At 38.9% G+C, this 27,538-nt stretch overlaps 4 protein-coding genes across 4 annotated transcripts; 3 read left to right on the forward strand and 1 right to left on the reverse strand.

Annotated features, from left to right (window-relative positions):
* The first annotated feature begins 247 nt into the window (after positions 1 to 247).
* LOC8267016 (putative receptor-like protein kinase At3g47110) lies at positions 248 to 3,870 on the forward strand. The gene is made up of 2 exons (XM_048378732.1): positions 248 to 2,997; positions 3,164 to 3,870. Exons 1-2 carry the CDS (start codon positions 348 to 350, stop codon positions 3,559 to 3,561), a joined length of 3,048 nt encoding a protein of 1,015 aa, XP_048234689.1. The 5' UTR covers positions 248 to 347; the 3' UTR covers positions 3,562 to 3,870.
* Positions 3,871 to 4,352: 482 nt separating this feature from the next.
* On the forward strand, positions 4,353 to 4,790 carry LOC8267015. The gene has a single exon (XM_002527412.2). The coding sequence runs from the start codon at positions 4,353 to 4,355 to the stop codon at positions 4,788 to 4,790; it is 438 nt and encodes a 145-aa protein (XP_002527458.2).
* Positions 4,791 to 20,212: 15,422 nt separating this feature from the next.
* Positions 20,213 to 21,598, forward strand: LOC8267014. Its single transcript, XM_048378383.1, has 2 exons — positions 20,213 to 20,375; positions 21,261 to 21,598. Exons 1-2 carry the CDS (start codon positions 20,213 to 20,215, stop codon positions 21,596 to 21,598), a joined length of 501 nt encoding a protein of 166 aa, XP_048234340.1.
* A 1,067-nt stretch (positions 21,599 to 22,665) lies between these two features.
* Positions 22,666 to 26,849, reverse strand: LOC8267013 (probable LRR receptor-like serine/threonine-protein kinase At3g47570). Its single transcript, XM_015724345.3, has 2 exons — positions 23,418 to 26,849; positions 22,666 to 23,197 (listed from the first exon to the last, which is right to left on the reverse strand). The coding sequence occupies exons 1-2, from the start codon at positions 26,050 to 26,052 to the stop codon at positions 22,833 to 22,835; spliced, it is 3,000 nt and encodes a 999-aa protein (XP_015579831.2). The 5' UTR covers positions 26,053 to 26,849; the 3' UTR covers positions 22,666 to 22,832.
* Positions 26,850 to 27,538: the final 689 nt, after the last annotated feature.

Genomic DNA, 27,538 nt, shown 5'->3' on the forward strand with positions numbered 1-27,538 from the left:
AAACAAATTTCTCAGGTAGAGCTGGTTAGTGTTAATATTAGCCGGATCTGAACATTAAAAATCTCAATCCGGCAAGACTCGTGAAAATATTAACTACTGTTAAAAATCCAATCTTTATACGAGGTTATGGAAAAATTTAATGTCTTAAATATGAGGTGAGGAGAACCACATATTTTGAACAGGTTGACTGCAAAAAGTCTCTACGTTTTTATCAATTCATGACTTTGTCTCCTGCTGCCATTTGAATAATTCAAAAACCATTTTGCAAGTGTGCAATCATAAATGAGCGGGACTCGTACTCCATAATCCTGACTTCCAACTCAAACCGGGAAGAGCCAACCAAAGAAATGAATTTTCTTCTCTCCCATAATTTAATGTACACCTTATTGTTAGCTATCCTTGTATCCTTCAGATGCAAATGTCCCTTAGTAAAGTCTACTGCTCTAAGCATTGAGACAGACAAGGAAGCCTTGATCGAAATTAAGTCTAGGCTGGAACCCCATTCCTTATCTTCATGGAACCAGAGCGCTTCTCCTTGCAGCTGGACGGGAGTTTTCTGCAACAAATTAAACCATAGAGTTCTTGGTCTCAATCTTTCCAGCTTGGGTGTTTCTGGGTCAATAAGTCCTTATATTGGCAATCTCTCCTTCCTTCAGTCCCTCGAGCTTCAAAATAATCAACTTACAGGAATAATTCCTGATGAAATCTGTAATCTTTCTCGCTTGAGAGTCATGAACATGAATTCCAATAGCTTGCGAGGTTCAATCTTACCCAATATAAGTAAGTTGTCGGAGCTCAGAGTACTCGATTTGTCAATGAATAGGATTACAGGAAAAATTACTGACGAACTCTCCTCGCTTACTAAGCTCCAAGTTCTGAACTTAGGGCGAAATGCTTTTTCAGGTACAATTCCACCATCTCTAGCAAATCTTTCATCATTGGAAGATTTGATTTTAGGCACTAACACTCTTAGTGGGATTATACCTAGTGACTTAAGCAGACTTCATAATCTGAAGGTGCTTGATCTCACCATAAACAATCTCACTGGCATAGTTCCCTCCAAGGTCTACAACATGTCTTCCTTGGTTAATTTGGCCTTGGCATCTAACCAATTGTGGGGTAAACTTCCTAGTGATGTTGGTGTTACACTTCCGAATCTCTTAGACTTCAATTTATGCTTTAATAAGTTCACTGGCCTCCTTCCTGGTTCTTTGCACAATCTCACAAATATACATATCATTCGTGTGGCGCATAATCTTCTTGAAGGAAAAGTGCCACCAGGTTTGGAAAATCTTCCATTTCTGGAGATGTACAATATTGGTTTCAATAATTTTGTTGGCTATGGAGATAAGGGTCTCGACTTTATCACTTCTTTAACAAATAGCAGCCGCCTTAAATTCCTTGCCTTTGATGGCAACCTTTTGCAGGGTGTCATTCCGGAATCTGTAGGCAATCTTTCCAAGAATCTTTCAAAGTTGTACATGGGCGGAAATCAAATCTATGGAGGCATACCAGCCTCAATTGGCCATCTCAGTAGCTTGACCTTGTTAAATCTGAGCTACAACTCGATCACTGGTTCAATCCCACGTGAAATTGGCCAACTGGAGCACCTGCAATTTTTGGGTTTGGCAGGAAATCAATTTTCAGGAAGTATTCCTGATTCTCTTGGAAATCTCCGAAAGTTGAACCAAATAGATTTATCAAGAAACGGATTGGTGGGTGCAATACCCACTACTTTTGGTAATTTTCAGAGTCTGCTTGCTATGGACTTGTCCAACAATAAGCTCAATGGAAGCATTGCGAAAGAAATTCTCAATCTCCCAAGTTTGAGCAAAATCTTGAATCTGTCTAACAACTTCCTAAGCGGGAATTTGTCAGAGGACATCGGTCTGCTCGAAAGTGTTGTCACCATAGATCTCTCTAATAATCATTTATCCGGTGATATTCCAAGCTTAATAAAACACTGTGAGAGCTTGGAGGAGTTGTACATGTCCAGAAACTCGTTTTCAGGCCCTGTTCCTGCCGTGTTAGGAGAGATGAAAGGCCTAGAAACTTTAGACCTTTCTTATAACCATCTTTCTGGTTTCATTCCTCCTGATCTCCAAAAACTTGAAGCCCTTCAGTTGTTGAATCTTGCCTTTAATGACCTAGAAGGTGCAGTTCCTTGTGGTGGGGTTTTTACTAATATTTCTAAAGTCCACTTGGAAGGAAACACAAAGCTCTCTTTGGAATTGTCATGTAAAAATCCTCGTAGTCGCAGAACGAACGTAGTCAAAATTTCTATCGTTATTGCTGTTACGGCCACATTAGCATTTTGCCTTTCTATTGGCTATCTGTTGTTTATCAGGAGAAGCAAAAGTAAAATCGAATGTGCATCTAACAACTTGATAAAGGAGCAACATCAGATTGTTTCATACCACGAACTCCGCCAAGCAACTGATAACTTTGATGAACAAAATTTGATTGGAAGTGGAGGCTTTGGGTCCGTGTACAAAGGGTTTCTTGCAGACGGTTCTGCTGTTGCAGTCAAGGTCCTTGACATCAAACAGACTGGCTGTTGGAAGAGTTTTGTTGCAGAGTGTGAAGCCTTAAGAAATGTGAGGCATCGGAATCTAGTTAAGCTGATTACATCTTGCTCAAGCATTGATTTTAAGAATGTAGAATTTCTGGCTCTAGTTTACGAGTTCCTTGGTAATGGGAGCTTGGAAGATTGGATTAAGGGCAAGAGGAAGAAAGAAAATGGAGATGGGTTGAATCTCATGGAGAGATTGAATGTGGTCATTGACGCAGCGAGCGCTATGGATTACTTGCATTATGACTGTGAAGTTCCTGTGGTGCATTGTGATTTGAAGCCTAGCAATGTTCTTCTAAAAGAAGACATGACTGCCAAGGTGGGAGATTTTGGCCTGGCTACATTGCTGGTAGAGAAAATTGGTGTTCAGACTTCAATCAGCTCTACTCATGTCCTAAAAGGTTCCATAGGATACATACCTCCAGGTCAGTAACTTAATATTCCCCTGTAAGCACCTTGATACATACCTCATAAAAACACAATTTATATACCACTGAGTCATGCATATGAACTTAATTTTAAGGCTTACAAATGCGTTATATAGTATTCCGTGAACTTTCTCGTTGATACCAATTATTCATGATGATGCAGAGTATGGTCTAGGGGTGAAACCATCGACTGCTGGAGATGTATACAGCTTTGGGGTGATGCTACTAGAGTTATTCACTGGCAAGAGCCCCACTTGTGATAGTTTCAAGGGCGAACAGAATCTGGTTGGGTGGGTACAATCGGCTTTCTCTTCCAATATACTGCAAGTGCTAGACCCTATTCTGCTATTGCCTGTGGATAATTGGTATGATGATGACCAGTCTATTATATCAGAAATACAAAATGACTGTCTAATCACAGTTTGTGAGGTTGGATTATCATGCACTGCAGAATCTCCAGAGAGGCGCATCAGCATGAGAGATGCTCTTCTCAAGCTCAAAGCAGCTAGAGACAACCTTCTTAACTATGTTCCTAACCACAAAGTCAAGTGTTCACCATGACGGGCCAACATGTCTGTTAATGGCTGATGGTTATATATGTAGGTTGGAACTAGTAATTGTGTGGTCATAAGCTCATTTTCCAGAGCATTAGCTTTAAAACTTGAATTTTATAATTATGGTGGAGGGCTAAATGCATTACTATATTGTTGATAGTATATTTCGGAATTGTGGAATAACAGTTCCTTCTTGATCTGAAGGGTTGCAATTCCCATCCAAGGTTTGAAGTTTTGGCCTGCCATGGTTGCCTATAGAAAAATATAATGATTTTGGAACATTGTACTCAGCTACCTTAACGTGTATGTATCCCTATCTCTTTTGACTCAAGTAATCACTCCATTGTAGCAAGACCTTTAAAGTGTAATTTTTTTTTAATTACAAGTGAGGAAAATGGAGTTTGAATTTCAAATCAGTGTATAGGAAATAAGACATACAATTTTTTGAGTTATCTTTTTTCACTATAACAATAAGAATCAGAAAGACTTAATCCTATAGAAAGCCTCATCTCCTTAAATCAAGACTCATAAAAAGTTTATCCTCCAAAACTAATTATAGAAAAAGCGATAATTACAAAAAAAAAAAAAAAAAAAAAAGGAAATAGAAAAGGTAAAAGAAGAAAGTATATCAGAATGAATTTGAAACAATAAAAGTGATCAAATCAATGAAACAGTAGCTGAAATACACTTCTCACTCCCATTTATAAATAGGGCTACCGAGTTTTACATTGCACCTCATCACTTTCAATAAGCATTTCAAGAATTATTATATTAGGCAAAAACACCAGAAAAAGAAAAATGATGATGATGAAGAAAGTGTTTGCTGTTGTGCTACTTTTCATTGTTTTTACAGCATCATCAGCTGCCGATGATGATGCACCAACACCACCAGGAGCACCAAAGTTTCCCGGCTTTCCATTTCGTCATAGACAATTCCCATGGGGGCCTGGTCATGCATTTCCACCACTACCTGCTGGTCATGCCAAGCTTCCATCTCCTGACCCTAAATTTCAGAAATGTTTCCAGGATTTCCATGTTGATCAAGGATGTGTCCAACAAATCATGACATCTTTTACTTCTCATAAAGTCAATCTTGATGCTAAATGTTGCCAGTCTGTTCAACAAATCGTTGATGATTGTATTTCGGCTATTTTTGGTCACTTTGGCAACCCCTTCTTTGGTCCTCTTCTGAAGAAAGTTTGCTCATCAGGATCGCCATCTCCTCCATCAGCATGATTTATTAGTTTCTTCAGTAATGGCTTTAGTTTCTTTTCTTTTTTTTTTTAAATTCTATTTGAGTAGTTTGTTAACGTTGTGTTCTTCGGACGAATGAAATTTAGTTCTGGATTTATAGTTTCTTTTATCATATAATTTTCTCCACCGTGTTTCAACTTTCACTTCGATATTCTCTTTTATAGTCAATATTTTTCCATTTGAAAATTTACATAGCAAATACGATTGAAACATTTAGATATATTAAAAGAGATAAGATGACCTTTTGTACTACTAACCCTAATGCCCATTTTGTTAAAAGAAAAAAATTAAAAATAAGTTTCGGTTCTTTTATAATGGCAGTTCCAATTTTTGTTTATAAAATAAGAGAGATGGATAATCAACTGAAATCAAATAATAAAAATATATTTACTTGTCTTTCATATCGAAACCCATTATTTGCTGTATTTATATGTTGATGGAACACAAAAATTAACCAGTGTAGCATTTAATATTGTTTGGAATAAATAGAATTTAATGCAGAAAAAACATGATATGAAACTATAATCTTATTGATTTTGACTAAAAGGGTTGCTAAAAAAAGGACTGCAATTTCCATAGCTTACCACTTAAACATAGAAACACTGAGATGTTCAGACTAAAATTTCCACTGAAAATAAGAACTCAGAAATGAATGAGGAAGAACTCTTTCTTTGTATATTTCTTATAGAAAAATTAATTTGTATTTCTTTTAATATTTCAATAAAAATAGAAAAAAAAAACATCAACATCAATAATTTAAATCAGAAAATAACTAATTAAATGTAGTAATTGTGCACATGACTTATATTATTAATAACTTGGTAGAAATCATAAAAACATATTTCATGTCAATGTCTTTTGGACTTGAATCAGCATTATTGACCAAATATATATATATATATATATATATATAAGAGATTGGTGAAATAAATTTCTTGAGTCATTTTGAAGTAAATTATAGTCTTAATACACGCATGTTATTTTATCTGAACAATCACAAATTTGCACAATTAGACCATGTGCTTTTATTTATGACCGCTACATCAAATTTGCCAAGTTCTTATAAAAAAATGGCCCCAATGCTTTTACAAGGCTATGCACTTATTAAGAGTTTAATATAATTACCCATCTCACAACTACAACAAAACAAACAACCACATTTACAATGGAAAGAATCTTGGTATAAAAGAACCCAACTCTCTTAATATAACTATTTGATCTAAATTATATAAAAAATTATTCATTTTAATTTTAAAAGTTTCACTTAAAATTTTTTCGGATCGAACACGTCCAATTTTGAAGTTGTTCTAACTCTTAGGTCAAACAACTAAAACACAGCTCATGCAATTGAATATAATTTAAATATAACTGTTGAAGAAAGAAGAAAAGAAACTGAGGTCTCAGAGGCTGCACAAGCTAGGTTGTAGGTTGCTTGTGCAGACCTATCATCACAAACCTCAAGGTAAAAAGGAGCATCATTTCCTACAAAGCAGGAAATGTCACTTCAACCCATACCCTATTCAGAAAGAGTCGTTAGGCAACCGTTATGATAGAACACAAATAAGTAAATCATGTATATATATCATTCATCTCATTGTAAAAGAACTCAAGAATCCTTATTTTTAATTCAATCTTCTTCATTGTTCTTTTCACATGGTATCAGAGCCTGGTTTCCAGCATTAGTCATCATCTACCCTTTTTTTTTTAAATCTCAGCCATGTCTCAAAATGAAAAATTGACCAATATCATTTGTAAAGGCAACTCCAACTATTTCGAATGGTCCAAAACTGTGTACATTGCCCTCAATGGCAGAAAAAGGTTGGGATTTATCACTGGGACAAAGCAACAGCCAAAACCAGAGAGGTCGGAAGCCCCAACCGAAGAAGAAATTGACAGAATAGAGGAATGGCAGACATCTGACCATTTGGTCATGTCTTGGCTCACAAATACTATGGAGCCCCAAATTTCCCATTTCTGCATCATGATGGAATCATCAAAATTAATTTGGAAAAAAATGCAAAGCCTTTACAGCCACCAACATAATTTTGCAAATATATTCAGACTCAAACAAGAGTTAGCTCAAACCACTCAGGGAACAAAAAGTTCCTCGCAATATGCAACAGAAATACTCACACGGTGGGAAGAGTTGCAGAACTATATTCTGCCTTCAATCGACCCACTAGAAATTCAAAAAAGGAACGAACAAGATCTTGTGTACACTTACCTTGGAGGATTGGACTCAAGCTATGAAAGCCTGAGATCACAGATCCTCCTCACGTCTGAGCTTCCTCAAATAGACGAAGTAATAGCAAGCGTTCAGCGCGAAGAAACGCGGAGGAACACCATGAGCGCCTTCTCTCCCCCGTAACTCACGGAAAATCACGCTTACAACGCTCGACGCGATGGTGCTCGACAGCGAGGAGGGCCAAGCATCGCGCGCTATAACCACTGCCAAAGGCATGGTCACTCACGCGTGGTCTGCTGGCACCTATACCCGCATTTGAGGCCATCGTGGGGGTGGGATAGAGCTGGAACAGTGAGGAGAGGAGGAATAGGAGAAAGGAAAGGGGGCGGCGGCAGGAGAGAAGGCCTTTACGGGACAAGGGGAAATATGGGAGAGAAAGGAGAAGTATGGTTAGGAATGGGTGCGTATGCCGGGGCGGGTGTCTTTAATCAAACCTGACCCGAACTCGGCCTACCGACCCGACCCGACCCAACAACCCGTCCTCACTTGGACTCAGCCCATCCAGGCTTCGGCCCAGTAAGTCTTCCTGCCCAACAATCTCTATGGGCTCCTCAAGTCCACCAGAATCAGCCCGCCCACCAAGCCCAGTAGACTCACACGGCCCACCAGCCATCTCAGGCCCAAATGGCTGACATCTTGGGCCAACTTCGGGCCCTAGTCCAGTAACCCAACTGATTTGGTTCAAACCCATCCAATGGGTCAGGTTCGGTTCAAGCACTATTAAATTCATCAAATTACTGCCATAATACTTGGATTATTGACTCAGGAGCCACTGATCACATGACTTGGGATCCCACTCAATTATAAAAAATTCATTCTATCAGAGATTCTCATCATGTGACAGTTGCTAACGGCAATAAAGTCAAAATTCAAGGATATGGCACCACAAATTTATTTCAATCTAATATTCAAAATATTTTATTTCTGCCTGACTTTAAATCTAACCTCTTATCTGTTGGCAAAATTACTCTTGACTTAAATTGCAATGTTATTTTGTCACCATCTTCAGTCATTTTTTAAGATCGAATTTCCGGAAAGACGATTGGTGAAGGTCAACCAGAAAATAGTCTTTATTATTTGCATAACCCTCCAAAGACATATTTTGTGTCCACTAATTCCCCCAAGACATGTTAATGCACCGAAGATTTGGGCATCCTTCTGACATTGTTTTAAATAAATTACTTTGTTCAAATTTAAATTCTAATAATTATGATGTGTGTAAATTTTCGAAACACACGAGATTACCTTTTTTCTTGTCATTTAGTGTATCTGAAAACGCATTTGATTTAATACATTATGATGTTTGGGGACCTGCCCCCGTTACTGCCTATAATCATTTCCGATATTTTATTACCTTTATTGATGATTACTCTCGCACCACCTGGATTTATTTATTAAAAGGTAAAAATGAAGTTTTTTCCCGCTTGCAAGATTTTTTCAATTTCATCAAAAATCAGTATAATGCAAAATTAAAAATTTTCCGCTTCGATAATGGTACGGAGTACGTAAATCAACATTTTTCCACTTTTTTTAAACATCATGGCATCATACATCAAACCACCTGTGTTAATACCCCCGAGCAAAATGGAGTGTCTGAACGTAAAAATCGACATCTTCTCAATGTCTCTCGCACTCTTCTTTTTCAAAATCATGTGCCCTCTATGTTTTGGTCAGATGCCCTGTTAACCGCAGCCTATCTCATAAATCGGCTGCCTATTGTCACCTTAAAAAATCTCAGCCCTCTAGAAGTTCTCAAAAGCCGAAAAATAGAAGTAGGCCACCTCCAGGTTTTTGGATGTATTTGCTATGTTCATATCAAGCGCTCACACAAACTAGACAAAAGCTCGGTCAAGATCCTCTTTCTAGGCTATTCCTCCTCCCAAAAAGGGTACAAATGCTATGATCCTTTAAACTATAAAGTTTATGTTTCTCGTGATGTCACCTTTGTGAAAATTGAACCCTACTACACACCCTCCACCGGTGTTGCCTTCCCTCCTGGACCTTATCAGTCTTTATTTCCGCTTAAACTCTGATTCTTCTCTTAGCAGCTCTGAACAGGATTATCAGCCTCAGGGGGAGTCCCCTTCTGTCTCAAGGCCACTTCCTTTAAGGGGAGAAAAACTTAGCCTCACGAAGAAGAAGAAATTGCCTTGAGAAGATCCACTCGTCAATCCAAACCTCCTGTAAAATTTAGAGATTATGTGTCTCATACGGTAACATATCCAATTCAGAAGTTCATTTCTTATAATGTCTTATCTAACCAATATCGCAACTACCTTTGTCAGATCTCAAACCACACTGAACCCACAAATTCCTACGAAGCCAACACCGACCCTAAATGGTGTAAGGCTATGGAAGAAGAACTTCGTGCCTTAGAGAAAAATGATACATGGAGTATTGTTCCTCTTCCACAAAATAAAAAACCCGTGGGATGCAAATGAATATACAAGATCAAGTACAATAGTAATGGAACTATTGAGAGATACAAGGCCAGACTTGTAGCCTGAGGCTTCACTCAAACTTATAGAGTTGACTATCAAGAGACATTTGCTCTAGTGGCCAAAATGAATACGGTCAGAATTCTTCTCTCAACAGCAATCAATCAAGGCTGGAATCTATTTCAAATGGATGTCAAGAATGCCTTCCTACAAGGTAATTGAGAAGAGGAAGTTTACATGGGACTACTTCCTAGTCATAAGTCAACCTCAGACACTTCCATAGTATGTAAACTAAAGAAGGCTAGCTATGGCCTAAAACAGTCCCCGATAAGCATGGTATGCCAAACTGAGCCGTTTTTTTAAAGTATTAATTGCAGTAAATGTGAATCTGACTCATCTATATTCGTTAAAAATACTCTTAATCACACCATTGTTATCTTAGTATATGTTGATGATATTATAATAACAGGGAATGATGATCAAGGAATAGAGGATGTCAAACAAAGTCTAAAACGAGAGTTCGACATCAAAGATCTTGGTCAACTGTTATATTTTCTAGTTGTAGAAATGGCAAAATCCAACAAGGGCTTATTTTTATCTCAAAGGAAATATTTCCTCGACCTCTTGAAAGAAACTGAAAAAATAGGCGCCAAACCTGCCATCACCCCTATGGAAATAAAAATTAAACTTAACTTAGAAGATGGAGAACCCTTAACCAACATAGGGCACTATCAGTGATTAGTAGGAAATGTAACACCCTTAGTTGTAATAATAATAATTATATATATATATTTAAAAAAAAAAAAACTCTCTCTTTTTTTTCCCTCCCCTCCTCCTTTTCCTTCCTCCCTTCCTTCTCCCTCTCCCCGTCATTGTCTTCTTCCCCGCACCGCCCATTGCCCGCCAGCCGCCTTCCCTTCCTCCTTCCTTTCCGCTGACACCGACGAAGGACGAAGAGGGCTGCCATCGTCGATTCGGCCTCCTTCCGCAAACCAACGCCGAATCGGACTCCCCACCCCCAAAAACCCCGGAAGCAACCCTCATCCGTCGGAAAATCCTTGCCGACAGCCTTGGGAAGTGTCGCGTGAGCAGCGACTTTCCACCCCCAATCCGCCGCCTTCCGGCCACTTTCCGACCAAAACTCTTGTACTTCCGGACTCCCGCGAACTTGATCTTCGCGTAGGGCGCCCGGATTTGAATTCAAACCTTTGTTGGCGGGACCGGCCCGGACTCAGTGTTTTGGACGCGAAATATTTTAATTGTTAACTCGGTATAATTTTATTAGACTCCGAAAAATTTTGTTATAATATTAGAAAGTTATTGAGGCTATTAATTGCTTGTGTTGGGTAGTTTAAAAATAAATCAAATTAAATTGTTTGGGTTGTGGTGTTTTGGAGTCGGGAAAATATTAGTGCGATTCTTGTGGCGGCCTCCTGTTATTAAATTCAGCATGTCCGATATGTTTTGGCAGTCCTGACCCGTTTACGGGTAAATATCCAGAATTTAGGGAGGTTCTGTCAAATTTTGAGAATCCTCGAGTCCAATTTAATTCTAGGCGAATGCGACCTTAGGGTCTAAGTCTAGGAAATTTTTTTCGAATGTCTATTAATTGTATGTTTTTGTTATTAGATAATTCAGCCTTCCCTTGACTCCACCCGTAGGAGGAGCGGATCGTGGAACGTATCAAACTGTGAGTTAAAGTCATTTAATCTTTGCGCTATTGCTAGTCTGATTTTAATATGCTATTTAGAATTTGTGCTTAATATGATTATTAGTATCGCAAAATAAATGATTTCACTTGATTATTAATATTTGAAATAATATAAATATTATTATTAGTATGTTATAATAAGACAAACGTTATTATTTTTTCCCCTCACAAATTGCACGTTGTTTTATCTTAAATCTTTAATCTTTATTTCGATATGTGTTGGATGAGTTCATCCGATAATGATATTTATTATATGTGATGATTGCGAATTGGGAAATGTGGCTTGTAGAACATGCCACTTTGATGGGTTACATCGTAATGATCATGGACATGTAATAAGATATTTATGGGTTTGCCACGGTCGAGCATGGCTCTCTGGGCTGATTTGTGTAAATTCTGCCGGAGGTAAGGTCCCTGGTCGAGCATTGCTTTGAGCGTATTTGGATATTTAAGTGACCGGAGGTAGGTCACTCTCGGGGCTTGATCTTATTGGATTAAGAGAGCCGAATGGCTACTAGATTTCTTATTTGGATATTTAAGTGACTAGAGGTAAGGTCCTTGGTCGAGCATTGCTCTCGGGGGCGCCCGATCTTATTGGATTAAGAGAGCCGAATGGCTACTAGATTTCTTATTTGGATACTTAAGTGACCGGACTAGAGGTAAGGTCCGGTCGAGCATTGCTCTCGGGGGCATGATCTTATTGGATTAAGAGAGCCGAATGGCTACTAGATTTCTTATTTGGATACTTAAGTGACCGGTGGAGGTAAGGTCCACGAGCATTGCTCTCGGGGGCATGATCTTATTGGATTAAGAGAGCCAAAGTGGTACGTTAGAATTTGGGGTTAGGGTTCTACTTAGCCACACGTCCCGTGAAAGTAAAAATGTCTTTATTTATTTACACTCTCTCCTTTTATCATTTTATTATTATGGTGTATGATTTTATATTATGATTGCAATTATATTCGGAAATTGGTATATTGTTTTGAATAATTAATATATCATGTGAAGGTTGCAATAGTCCTTAGATTATTTGATTTTGACTCACTCGAGACCCATGATCGCTTGTAATTTTTCGGTGTGATTAAAGACTTTCGCCTTCGCTTCTTCTTCGGACTTTTGTAATTATCTTGTACTTATATACTTGTCATTTTTACTCTAGAGTATCCGTGAGTGAAAATTTTAAAATTTATATAACTATTCTGACTCTTGTTGGTAGTATGATGATGTATTATGCAAGACAATTATGACTACTTTATATTTGGTTAATTGTATATATGGATTTGCGGGTTGGTAAGGCTTACTACGGGTTTCGGTGGCCTTAAGCCTACCCATTCTCTAGTGCCGGTCACGGGCCCCCAGAGTGGGTCGTGACAAAGTTGGTATCAGAGCTTAGGTTTAGTTTTTCCTTCGACCTAGGTTAGCTTTCTAAACTACTGCGGAAACTAGGAAAAATTGAGTCTGTCCTTGCATGTTTCGTTGATTCTAGTATCTGCGCTATACGTTAAAGAGTCTGTTGGGTTAATAGCTTGTTGTTCATTTTCAGCTCTTGCCAATGCCGAGAACCCGAGAGCCGGCGAAGATGAGTTTTCAGGCTCGGGAGGTACATGGTCTTTGGTGAAATCCCGATTGGAGGCTTTTGTGTCCGATGTAGTGGGATGCAGAGGGCCTTAGGCAGTTGCTAGTCTTCCACCAGCATCGGCTAGTGTGCTAGTCAGTATCAAGAATCGGACGATGTCCCTATGTCCGAGTATACCAAGTTAAGACTGTGGAGTTTGATGGGACGGTGGAGACCCTCTGGACTTTTGGATGAGGTTGAAAAGAGGGCGTCTGATTTGCCTTGTGGAGGACCATCGAGATGGCCGGGTTTTCCTTGAAGGGAATAGCATCCCGATAGTTTAGAGATTATATCCGCCCCCTTTCCGGATGGGTTGTCGTGGAGGCAATTCGAGCGATTCGAAGAGTACTTCATCCCTTTCGGTGTAAAGTGCGGAGAGAGGTTTGAAAGGTTAGTTAAGGGAGAATCATCTGTGCTGAATACACCGTGCAATTTGTTCGGTGAGTAGGTATGCACCTTATCTTTGTGGGGTGAGGAGGCGGAAGAACGAATACATTTCAGGCTCGGCCCGAGTTTGTTTCCTTGGTTCAATCTAGGAGGAGTAGCTTCCTAGAAGTTCTGACATGGCGAGGGGATGGAGATGACGCTACGAGGGTTTAGTCAAGGGACCGATGATTGTAGGAAGAAGAAAACCAGGGTTGTGGGTCGGTCCGGTCGCGACTGTCGTACTATGGTAGTGGAAGTTACTCTGGAGGTACCACCGCCAGGCCGTGCAGAAGTCACCGCATCCACGGGAAAGGGTAGGCGTAATCGGAGGAGTAGCGAGATTCGAGACCGGTCGGGGCTTGATGGTAGTGGGCGAGTTCGGGTTTCAGTAACACTAGTTCTGGGGCCAAGATTGCCGGATGTGTGGCAGTCACATCGGGGACCGTGCCTAACGTCCGATGGAGCCTGTTTAGGTGTGGTGAGATGGGACATATGGCTCGAGAGTGTCCTCGCTATTTGACCGACTTTTCCACAAGGCTCGTCCGTGCGACCCGACCGACTTTTCCTGCAACCCGAACATTTTCAAGATGGATCTCGGTTTGTTGGCCAGGCCGTAGTTTTGGAGGTAGATCTTGGGGAGGCCGGTCGGGGGTTCAAGGTCGAGCCAGTCTCAGCAGTCGGTAGGGGCAAGCTAGAGTGTTTACCCTTACTCCTCAAGATGCGCGAGCCTCAAATGCTGTGGTGTCAGGTACTATTCTTGTTTGTCATTCTGAGGCTAGAGTTTTGTTAGACCCTGGGGCTACCCATTCTTTCGTATCGCCTAGTTTTGCCTTAAGATTGGATGTCCGTACCGTTAGGCTCCCAGTCCGATGTCGGCCGTTAAGTGAGGCCTTAGAGACCGATGTCGTGTATCCATCGTGTCCGGTGTCTGTTGAGGGTCGAGATTTGGTTGCTGACCTAATTCTTTTAGATGTGATGGATTTTGATGTGATTTTGGGAATGGATTGGTTAGCTTTGCATTTCGCCATGTTGGGAGAAACAGTGACTTTTGAATTCCTGGAGACTCGAGTTCTATTTTAAAGGTGAGCAGATACCTTCTCCCACGAATCTCGTGTCGGCGATTACAGCTAGGCGAATGCTTCGCCGCGGATGTCAGGGATATTTGGCTTTGGTTAGGGATACCTGTGTAAGGAAAGGTTGTGTCGAAGACGTTCCGGTGGTTTGCGAGTTTCCTGATGTGTTTCCAGAAGAACTACCTGGATTGCCGCCCAATGAGAGATAGAATTGATCGACGTGTACAACACCTATCTCTTTGCCGCCCTACCGAATGGCACCAGCCGAGTTAAGAGAGCTAAAAGAGCAGTTGCAAGACCTCCTAGATAAGGGTTTCATTAGACCTAGTACGTCTCCTTGGGGTGCTCCTGTTCTGTTCGTAAAGAAGAAGGATGGTACCTTGCGTCTCTGCATCGATTACCGGCAACTGAATAAGGCGACGATTCGTAATCGGTATCCGCTTCCTCGCATCGATGACCTATTCGATCAGCTTCAGGGAGCTTTGTATTTCTCCAAGATTGATTTGCGATCGGGGTATCACCAGTTGAGGATCCATGGTGAAGACGTGACAAAGACGGCGTTTAGGACGCGTTATGGGCATTATGAGTTTCTGGTGATGTCGTTTGGACTCACTAATGCCCCTGCGGCTTTTATGGATTTGATGAATCGAGTGTTCAAGGAATTTCTGGATCGTTTTGTCATCGTATTCATTGATGATATCTTGGTTTATTCCAAAAGCGAAGAGGAGCACGCGTGGCACTTGAGGATAGTACTTCAAACTTTGAGGGAGCATTAATTGTACGCTAAGTTCTCCAAGTGCGAGTTCTGGTTGGAAAGCATTGCTTTTCTAGGGCACATAGTGTCTAAAGAGGGTATTCAAGTGGACCCTAAGAAAGTGGAGGCGGTGGTGAATGGCGAGGCCAACTTGAGTAGCTTTCAGGGTTGCCACTGTCGATTTGTGCAAGACTTTTCGAGGATAGCGGCCTTTGACTAAGTTGACTCGAAATGTCGTGTGAGAGAAGCTTTCAAAAGTTGAAGGACTGTTTGACTTGACTCCGGTGTTGACCTTACCTTCTGGGACTGGTGGATTCACGGTGTATTGCGACGCTTCTAGAGTGGGTTTGGGTTGTGTTCCGATGCAAAATGGAAAGGTAATAGCTTATGCGTCTAGGCAATTGAAGAAGCATGAACAAAATTACCCGACCCACGATTTGGAGATGGCGTGATAATTTTGCATTAAAGATTTGGAGGCACTATCTCATGGAGAGCGTCACGAGATTTATCTGGATCATAAAAGCTTAAAGTATATTTTTCAACGGAAGGATTTGAACCTGAGGCGGGAGAAGGTGGTTAGAGCTTCTGAAGGACTATGATTGTAATATTCTCTACCACCCGGGTAATGCGAATGTTGTGGCTGATGCTTTGAGCAGGAAGTCGGTAGGTAGTCTTATTCATGTCAGTGTAGAGAAGAGACCGCTGGCTGAAGGGTTGCATGAACTGTATGATCAAGGGTTTCAGGTGGAAATATTAGAATCGGGTGTGTTGTTAGAACATTTCAGGGTTAGGTCGGTGCTTGTCGACAGAATCAGGATGGCTCAGAATCGGGACCCACAGTTGCAGAAAATCTTGGAAGATGTGCAGCAGGGTCGAGCTAATAACTTTGTTATAAATGATGATGGCACCCTCATGATGGGCTCTAGGCTGTGTGTTCCCGATATGGATAATCTCAAGAAGGAGATTTTAGAAGAAGCTCATTGTACAACTTACAGCGTGCATCTGGGCTCCACAAAGATGTACCATGATTTGAAAGGAAATTATTGGTGGAGCGGGATGAAGAGAGATGTAGCAGAGTTTGTCTCCAAATGTCTGACGTGTCAACAGGTTAAATTAGAGCATCAGAAGCCGTCTGGTTTACTGCAACCGCTTCTTATACCAGAGTGGAAATGGGAAAGGATTACTATGGATTTTGTATCAGGCTTACCCAAGACTTCTGCTGGTTATGACTCCATCTGGGTAATTGTGGATCGATTGACTAAGTCAGCGCATTTTCTTCCAGTAAAGACTACCTATTCTGTAGCTAAGTATGCAAGAGTGTATCTGGAAAGGATTGTCAGTCTTCACGGCGTCCGGTTTCCATAGTGTCGAATTTACTTCAAGGTTTTGGAAAAAGTTACAAGAGGAACTTGGTACCGGGTTGGACTTGATGTGACCTTCCATCCTCAGACGAACGGACAATCAGAAAGGACTATTCAGACTTTAGAGGATATGCTTCGGATGTGCGTGATAGACTTTGGTGGTCAATGGGATTGGTATCTACCGTTGGTCGAATTTGCGTATAATACTTGACTATCATGCAAGTATCAAAATGGCACCTTTCGAGGGCCTTGTATGGTCGGACGTGTAGATCCCGTATGTTGGGAAGAAGTTGGTGAGCGGAAGTTAGCGGATCGAATTGGTTGATCACTTGAGGAAAAGATTCCTGGTTATTCGCGAGCGACTGAAGACAGCTTTTAGTAGGCAGAAAAGTTATGCGGATCCAAAGCGGAAGCATGTGGAATTCAGTGTTGGGGAATATGTTTTCTTGAAGGTGTCTCCTATGCGTGGTGTGTTGCGGTTCGGCAAGAAAGGCAAATTGGCACCTCGTTATGTGGGACCCTTTGAGATTATTGGCAGAATTGGAGATGTGGCATACAAACTAGACTTGCCACCGAACTTCTCGCACGTGCATCCGGTATTCCACATATCGATGTTAAGAAAGTATATTTCAGACCCTTCGCATGTGTTACAACCACAAAATGTGGAAGTTGGTGAAGATTTGACTTACGAGGAGCAGCCAGTCAGGATTGTGGATACTCAAGTTCGCCAGCTGCGCTCAAAAATTATTCCGATGGTCAAAGTTTTGTGGCGGAATCATTTGTCTGAAGAGTGTACCTGGGAAATCGAGCAGGAAATGAGAAGCCTCTACCCTCATTTATTTCAATCCTAAGTGGGCCATGGTTTAAAATTCGAGGTCGAATTTCTTTTCTAAGGGGGGTAGAATGTAACACCCTTAGTTGTAATAATAATAATTATATATATATTTAAAAAAAAAAAAAACTCTCTTTTTTTTTTCCCTCCCCCTCCTCCTTTTCCTTCCTCCCTTCCTTCTCCCTCTCCCCGTCAACTGTCTTCTTCCCCGCACCGCCCACGTGCTAGCCGCCTTCCTCCTCCTTCCTTTCCGCTGACGCGAAGGACGAAGAGGCGCCATCGTCGATTCGGCCTCCGCCGGCCCTTTCCAAACCAACGCCGAATCGGACTCCCACCCCCAAAAACCCCGGAAGCAACCCTCCTCCGTCAGAAAAATCCTTGCCGGGAAGTGTCGCGTGAGCAGCGACTTTCCGGCCCCGATCCGCCGGCCACTTTCCGGCCAAAACTCTTGTACCGGACTCCAACTTGAGCTCGCTCCGGTTGAATTGACATTGGCGGGGCCCCGGACCCAGTGTTTTCTGGACGCGGAATATTTTAATTGTTAACTCGGTATAATTTTATTAGACTCTGAAAAATTTTGTTATAATATTAGAAAGTTATTGAGGCTATTAATTGCTTGTGTTGGGTAGTTTAAAAATAAATCAAATTAAATTGTTTGGGTTGTGGTGTTTTGGAGTCGGGAAAATATTAGTGCGATTCTTGTGGCTCCTGTTATTAAATTCCGGCATGTCCGATATGTTTTTGGCAGTCCTGGACCCGTTTTACGGGGGGTAAATATCCGTAATTTAGGGGAGGTTCTGTCAAATTTTCGGCAGAATCCTCGAGTCCAATTTAATTCTAGGCAGTCGACCTTAGGGTCTAAGTCTAGGAAAAAAAATTTCGAATGTCTATTAATTGTATGTTTTTTGTTATTAGATAATTCAGCCTTCCCGCCAGCTCCACCCGAGGCGTAGGAGAACTGTGAGTTAAAGTCATTTAATCTTTGCGCTATTGCTAGTCCGATTTTAATATGCTATTTAGAATTTGTGCTTAATATGATTATTAGTATCGCAAAATAAATGATTTCACTTGATTATTAATATTTGAAATAATATAAATATTATTATTAGTATGTTATAATAAGACAAACGTTATTATTTTTCCCTCACAAATTGCACGTTGTTTTATCTTAAATCTTTAATCTTTATTTCCGATATGTGTTGGATGAGTTCATCGGATAATGATATTTATTATATGTGATGATTGCGAATTGGGAAATGTGGCTTGTAGAACATGCCGCTCGATGGGTTACATAATGATCATGGACATGTAATAAGATATTTATGGGTTTGCCACGGTCGAGCATGGCTCTCTGGGCTGATTTGTGTAAATTGTCGGAGGTAAGGTCCCTGGTCGAGCATTGCTTTAGGCTTATTTGGATATTTAAGTGACCGGGTAAGGTCCCCGGTCGAGCATTGCTCTCGGTGCACCAGTCTTATTGGATTAAGAGAGCCGAATGGCTACTAGATTTCTTATTTGGATATTTAAGTGACGGTGGAGGTAAGGTCCCCGGTCGAGCATTGCTCTCGGGGGCGCCAGTCTTATTGGATTAAGAGAGCCGAATGGCTACTAGATTTCTTATTTGGATATTTAAGTGACGATCTTATTGGATTAAGAGAGCCGAATGGCTACTAGATTTCTTATTTGGATACTTAAGTGACGGTGGAGGTAAGGTCCTGGTCGAGCATTGCTCTCAGGCAGTCTTATTGGATTAAGAGAGCCAAAGTGACGTTAGAATTTGGGGTTAGGGTTCTACTTAGCCACACGTCCCGTGAAAGTAAAAATGTCTTTATTTATTTACACTCTCTCATTTTATCATTTTATTATTATGGTGTATGATTTTATATTATGATTGCAATTATATTCAGAAATTGGTATATTGTTTTGAATAATTAATATATCATGTGAAGGTTGCAATAGTCCTTAGATTATTTGATTTTGACTCACTCTAGACCGGTTGTAATTTTTTCGGTGTGATTAAAGACTTTCGCCTTGACATCTCGACAGTCCGACTTCTTCTTCTTCGGACTTTTGTAATTATCTTGTACTTATATACTTGTCATTTTTACTCTAGAGTATCCGCAGTAGGAAATTTTAAAATTTATATAACTATTATGACTCTTGTTGGTAGTATGATGATGTATTATGCAAGACAATTATGACTACTTTATATTTGGTTAATTGTATATATGGATTTGCGGGTTGGTAAGGCTTACTATGGGTTTCGGTGGCCTTAAGCCTACCCATTCCCTAGTGCCGGTCACGGGCCCCCAGAGTGGGTCGTGACAGGAAAATTGATTTATCTTACTGTCACTAAACCTGACATTTCATTTGCAGTTAGTGTAGTGAGTCAGTTTATGCATGCTCCTCGTACTAGTCACCTAGAAGCTATAGATCGAATCCTCAGATATCTCAAAGGAACTCCTGGACAAGGAATCTGGATGTTGAAGAACAATACTACTAACATAGTTGGTTTTTCTTATGCAGATTGGGCTGGAAGTTGTGACAGGAAGTTAACCATCGGTTACTGTGTCTTTATAGGAGGAAACTTGGTGACTTGGAAAAGTAAAATACAAAGTGTAGTGGCCAGATCAAGCGCCGAAGCTGAATATCGTGCAATGGCTTCCACTGCAAGCGAACTCATTTGGATCAAACAAGTCCTCAAAGATATGAAAGTTGAAAGTAAAGAACCAATGCAAATGCATTGTGATAATCAAGCTGCTCGACATATCACATCAAATCCAGTGTTTCACGAACGAACCAAACACATTGAAGTTGATTGCCACTTCATCAGAGAAAAGGTTCAACGGGGAGAGATTGAGACCCTCCTACATCAGAAGTCAAGACCAATTGGCAGACATATTCACAAAGGCCCTTGATAGGCAGAATCATCATTCGATCCTCAGCAAGATGGGTTCCATAAACTTACTCGAACCCACATTGAGGGGGAGTGTTGAAGAAAGAAGAAAAGAAACTGAGTTCTCAGAGGCTGCACAAGCTAGGTTGCTTGTGCAGACCTATCATCACAGACCTCAGGGTAAAAAGGAGCATCCTTTCCTGCAAAGTAGGAAAGGTCACTTCAACCCATACCCTATTTAGAAAGAGTCGTTAGGCAACCGTTAGGATAAAACACAAATAAGCAAATCATGTATATATATCATTCATCTAATTGTAAAAGAACTCAAGAATCCTTATTTTTAATTCAATCTTCTTCATTGTTATTTTCACAATAACCCATATGCTGCACCTTCTAATTTTAAAGGCATTTTTTATGCCAAAAACTACATACATGATTGAAAATTATCAGCATCCAAAAATAGCAATGGTACAGAGGAATTGTTCTATTACCTTTGGTCATGGACTTACTTTCAACTTAAAAGGAGCCGGTAAGAGCATCACCAAAGAGCCAAGTAATGATTCAAGAGAGTTATATATATATATATATATATATATATATAGAGTATGCATAGTTTTGATAGAGAATTCAAGATGAGACTACGAATCCCAATTTGATATTTATTTACAATCATATATATTTCTTTGTATTAATTTTTGTAGACCAATATGAAATAAGACAATACATTTTGTTTTTTTTTTTTTTTTTTATTACAGCTAGTAAAATTCGAAAAGAAACATGAATCATTTTGAAATGCTCATCTCCTAAGATCAACACATTCACAGCAAGTTTATCATACAAAACTAATTATCAAAAAGGATAATCACAACTAGAAAAGGAAACAGAAAAGCTAAAAAGAAAGTATATCAATATGAATTTGAAACAATAATAGCAAAAGTGATCAGACCAATCCCTTATAAATAGGGCTACCCAGTTTGACATTTCACCTCATCGCTTTTCCATAAGCATTTCAAGAATCGTTAGGCAAAAACACCAGAAAGAAAGAAAGAAAAATGATGAAGAACGTGTTTGCAGTTGTGCTATTTTTCATTGTTTTTACAGCATCAGCTGCTGCTGATGATACACCAACACCACCAGGACGACCAAAGTTCCCCAGCTTTCCATTTCCTCGTGCACTTCCACCACTACCTGCTGGACTTGGCAAGCTTCCATCTCCTAACCCTAATTTTCAGAAATGTTTCCAAGATTTCAACATTGATCAAGAATGTGGCCAACAAATTATGAATTCTTTTACTTCTCTTAAATTCAACGTTGATGCTAAATGTTGCCAGTCCATTCAACAAGTAATTGATGACTGTGTTTCAGCCATCTTTGGCAACTTTGATAACCCATTTTTTGGTCCTCTTTTGAAGCTATTCTGCTCATCAGGATCACCATAATCTCCATCAGCATGATTTTTTAGTCACTAGTGATAATTTTTTTTTTTTTTTTTTACTGTTTAAATGTTTAGGTCCTTTTGATTTTGAGAATAAGATATAGTAATGTTTCTTTTATCTGAATAGTTTGTTACCGCTGCCTTCATTATATTTGGGTTTATATTTTCTTTTGCCATTGTCTAGCCATAATGCCAGTTTTTATTAACAGAAGGAGATTTAGGAAAAAATATAATTTTCAGTTCTTCCTTGACCACAATTCCAATTTTTATTTAAGAAAACAATAAACAAAAAATTAATCTAATTTCTTTTTTATATATAAAATAGCTAGGAAAGTATAAAATTAATCTAATTTTGTTCTTACCGATTTTGAGTTTGACATGTTAAGAATTTTATTTTCTTTCATTGGACTTACCCTTTTAGTGGAAACAGGATAGACATTGATACTTTTCATTTTTTAAAACAGTAATAATTAATATTGTCTTTTTCAGATACATTTTTTAAATTATTTGAACACAAAATTTAATTTTCATGGCCTGCAATATATGCTAACACATTACTTTTCAAATATTAAAATATTGCAGGTAACAATTATGCTAACCTATAATATATGGTAGAATTATATCATAGCATGTAACAATCATACATTATCAATATTTCAGCATAAAATATTATTTGTAAATTTTATTATTTTTTTGTACCCACAATTTTAATTAATGTTCAGCCTAGGTTCGAACTTGGCAGCTTAATCAAGGTATAATATATGATTACTTCTTAAAAGGTCACCCATATAATATTTACTGTCAGATAGAAATGCACAAACTGTCAGAAGTAAATGGACAAATTAAATGAGAGATATAGTAAGTATATTAAGGAATTTAATCATCAGGATCGCCATCTTCTCCGTCGGCATGATTTGTTTATTGATCAATCTTTTCTAGTGAGTAGATGCTTGATGATATATGTAATCAAATATTTGTCTATACCAGCCTATACGAATTGAGCCACAATACTTTATCTAAAATCTCTTGTTCTATGATTCTGAAATATGGTATGAATAATTAATGGGAACATTCCAATGCATTTATTGCTGAAAGATAATGATACAAATGCAGTGAAAGCATATATAAAATTATAAGAGCTTATGATCACAGAAAAGATTTTCAACCTACATATATAACCATCAGCCATTGATAAACATGTTAGCCTGCTATGGTGAATACTTGCTCTGGTCAGGAACCTACTTAAGAAGGTTGTCTCTGGCTGCTTTGAGCTTGAGAAGAGTATTTCTCATGCTGATGCGCCTTTCTGGAGATTCTGCTGTGCAAGATAATCCAATCTCCAGAACTGTGATCAGACAATCATCTTGTATTTCTGGCATTATAGGCTGGTTATCATGATAACAATTTCCTAATTGTAGCAGCAGATCAGGGTCTAGCATTTGGAGTTTATTGGAAGAGAGAGCCGATTGCACCCACCCAACAAGATTTTGTTCGCCCTTGAAACTATCACAAGTGGGGCACTTGCCAGTGAATAACTCTAGTAGCATCACCCCAAAGCTGTACACATCTCCAGCAGTTGATGGTTTCACTCCTAGACCATACTCTGCACCATGATCAACTATTGGTATAAATGAAAAAGTTCCAAGAACATTATATAACACATTTATAAACCTTAAAGTTAAGTTCATAAGCATGAATTAGTAGTGCTGCAATCATTTCCAGAAGCAAACCTCAAGTCAGAGTCCAATTAATGGAAAAGGAACTCAGTAACCATGAGATTTTGTTTCTATGAGGTATTTAAAGGGGAAAATCAGGGTACTAACCTGGAGGTATGTATCCTATGGAACCTTTTAAGACATGAATTGAGCTGATTGAATTTAGAGCCCCAATTTTCTCTATCAGAGACGTAGCCAGGCCAAAATCTCCCACCTTGACAGTCATGTCTTCTTTTAGAAGAACATTGCTAGGCTTCAAATCACAATGCACCACAGGAACTTCACTGTCATGGTGTAGGTAATCCATTGCGCTCGCCACATCAATGATCACATTCAATCTCTCTGTAAGGTTTAATTCATCTCCATTTTCTTTCTTTCTGTTGCCCTTAATCCAATCTTCTAAGCTCCCATTACCAAGGAACTCGTACACTAGAGCCAGAAATTCTTCGTTCTTAAAATCAATGCTAGAGCAGGATGTAATCAACTTAACAAGGTTCCGATGCCTCACATTTCTTAAAGCTTCACATTCTGCAAGAAAACTCTTCCAAGATCCAGTCTGTTTCATGTCAAGGACCTTGACTGCAATAGCGGAACCATCTACAAGAAACCCTTTGTAAACTGACCCAAAGCCTCCACCTCCAATCAAATTTTTCTCGTCAAAGTTATCAGTTGCTTGGCGGAGTTCATGATATGAAACAATTTGTTGGTCCTTTATCAAGTTGTTAGATGCACAAGCGATTTTGCTTTTCTTTCTCCTGATAAGGAACAAACAACCAATTGAAAGGCATATTGCTAATGCGGCTGTAACAACAATAATGATAGAAATTTTGACTATGTTCTTTCCGCGATCACCAGTATTTGGACATGATAATTGTGAAGAGAGCTTTTTGTTTCCTTCCAAGTGGACTCTAGAAAGATTTGTAAAAACCCCACCACAAGGAACCACTCCTTCTATGTCATTAAAGGCGAGATTCAACAACTGAAGGGCTTCTAGTCTTTGGAGATCAGAAGGAATGAAACCAGAAAGATGGTTATAAGAAAGGTCCAAAGTTTCTAGGCCTTTCATCTCTCCTAAAGCAGCAGGAACAGGGCCTGAAAACGAGTTTCTGGACATGTACAACTCCTCCAAGCTCTCACAGTTTTTTATTAAGCTTGGAATATCACCAGATAAACGATTGTTAGAGAGGTCTATAGTGACAACACTTTCCAGCAGACCGATGTCCTCTGACAAATTCCCGCTTAGGAAGTTGTTAGATAGATTCAAGATTTTGCTCAAACTTGGGAGATTGAGAATTTCTTTAGGTATGCTTCCATTGAGCTTATTGGAGGATAAGTCCATAGCAAGCAGACTCTGAAAATTCTCAAAAGTAGTGGGTATTGCACCCACCAATCCGTTTCTTGATAAATCCATTTGGTTCAACTTTCGGAGATTGCCAAGAAAATCAGGAATACTTCCTGAAAATTGATTTCCAGCCAAACCTAAAAATTGCAAGTGCTGCAGTTGGCCAATTTCATGTGGGATTGAATCAGTGATCGAGTTGTAGCTCAGATTTAACAAGGTCAAGCTACTGAGATGGCCAATTGAGGATGGTATACCTCCATAGATTTGATTTCCTCCCATGTACAATTGCGAAAGATCCTGCGAAAGATTGCCAATAGATTCTGGAATGACACCCTGCAAAAGATTGCCATCAAAGGCAAGGAATTTAAGCCGGGTGCTGTTTGTTAAAGAAGTGATGAAGTCGAGACCCTTATCTCCAGAGCTAACAATATTATTGAAACCAATATTGTACATCTCCAGGAATGGAAGATTTCCCAAACCTGGTGGCACTGTTCCTTGTAGAAGGTTATGCGCCATTCGAATGACTCTTATTTTTGTGAGATTGTGCAAAGAACCAGGAATTGTACCAGTGAACTTATTGATGCAAAAATTGAAGACTAAAAGATTTGGAAGTGTAACACCAACATCACTAGGAAGTTTACCCCGCAACTGATTAGAAGCTAAGGCCAAATTAACCAGGGAAGACATGTTGTAGATGTTTGAGGGAACTGAGCCAGAGAGGCTGTTTATGGTAAGATCAAGCACCTTCAGATTATGAAGTCTGCTCAAGTCACTAGGTATTATCCCACTAAGAGCATTAGTGCCTAAAATCAAATCTTCTAGTGAAGAAAGATTTGCTATAGATGGTGGAATTGCACCTGAAAGAACATTCCTACCCAAGTTCAGAACTTGGAGCTTGGTAAGTGGGCTGAGCTCTTCAGGAATTTTTCCTGTAATCTTATTCATTGACAAGTCAAGCACTCTGAGCTTCGATAACTTGCTTACTTTGGATGAAATTGGACCTTGCAAACTATTGAAACTCATGTTCATAACTCTCAAGCGAAAAAGTTTGTAGATTTCATCAGGAATTGTTCCTGTAAGACGATTATTTTGAAGTTGGAGGGACTGAAGGAAGGAGAGATTACCGATATAAGGACTTATGGACCCAAAAAGATCTAACCTGGAAAGATTGAGACCAACAACTCTATGACCATATCTGTTGCAGGAAACCCGTGTCCAGTTGCAAGGAGACGAGTTCTGGTTCCATGAAGATAAAGAAGAGGGTGATTCCAGGCTAGACTTAAAAGCAATCAAGGCTTCCTTATCTGTCTCTATGCTTAGAGTAGCAGACTTACATTTGAAAGACACAAGGATAATTATTAACAATAAGGTCTGTATTAACTGGGAGAGAATGAGACTCATTTTATTCTGGTTGCCCTTGTTGGAAGTGAATATGGCTCAGGATATTGATACGTACTTATAGCTAAGATGGTTATTTCGGAAAATAATCATAATACAAATCTAAAAAAGATTACGTTCAGCCCTCTTCTCTTTTTTTTCTTATTTTCTTATTTTTTATTAAAATTTCATCCTTTGCTACTGTTTATCAATTTTAAATCGGCGACGGTTTATTTTTTTCTTCATTATTAATTAATCTTATTAATAAATATTAATATTTAATTTTATGATTCTCCATTATGGGGATTTTGAGTTCTCACTTTATAAAAATTATATAGTTTTTCATTATATGGGATGTTGAGTTCTCCTTGTATAGTAATGATAAAGAGAAAAAATGATCAAATCTGACATTCAAACAACGACATCTATAAAATCGATATGTAGCTTAATATCACCGAGTGAAGCGTTTTTTTTACGAAATTGCAATTTACTGTTTTATCGACACGATCGATAATTATTAAAAATAAATCTATTTATATGTAGTTATCATACGGTGGAGGTCAATAGATATGTGATCAAGAAAATGAATTTAAAAGTAGTGTTGCTTAGAACAGTGGCCAATCCACCACCTTTAATGTACTTATATACTCTGGCGGCTAATTAGTAAACAATAAATCCTGGAAGACTTTCAAGGAGCATTCTGACAGGGAAGATTGCAACTGCCATGGCATTTTTCTGTTTGAGACTCTACAACTGTACCCAGTGCCATTCCCATCATACATCATAGCTTGGTTGTAAAGATTGACCGATTGATAGTTGAGTTTACTCTCCTATCTAGCATTTAGATTTCATTCTTTTGCCAGCCTTTAAAATATTCTTTGTCAGTGCCTTAATGAAGCTGTTTTGTCTGATTTAGATAGCCGCGGACTTAGAAATTCTAATTCTGAGGATTAAATTTCTATTATTTCTTAAAATATATAAAAGGAAACTGTATTAATATAATTTTTTATTTAATGTATATGCATCTTTTGTAAGTAAATATTATTTTATTTTTATTATTATAGTGTTTTTTTTATAATAACTGGTGTAGGGATTTCATATATAGATTTTATCACATAAATGACAATAACTTAAACTTCAGATGGACAATTAGCAATGGCCTCTACTTGCACTCATCTAAAGAAAATGAATTGATGGAAATTGAGTATTCAAATATTAAATGAAAATTGATTTAGCATTCTTATACAAATTATGAAAAAAGAAAATATTGGCTTAACAAATTACAAATTACAAATTACAAGACACAATTATTTTTAAAATGAATGGTTCGTTTATGATTTTCAGGTTGTAAAAATGTTTGGATGTACAAAATTATAAAATATAAAATGTATTAAATAATTCAATTGGCACTAGAAGAGAACAGTCATGAGTTGATAAGCAGTGAAGACTTTGCCCTCATCTAAAAAAACTTATTAAATTTAGCATCAGAGTTGTTAACTCATTCCATAAT

This window comes from Ricinus communis, chromosome 8 (assembly GCF_019578655.1).
Source record: "Ricinus communis isolate WT05 ecotype wild-type chromosome 8, ASM1957865v1, whole genome shotgun sequence".
NCBI classification, from domain to species: Eukaryota; Viridiplantae; Streptophyta; class Magnoliopsida; order Malpighiales; family Euphorbiaceae; genus Ricinus; species Ricinus communis.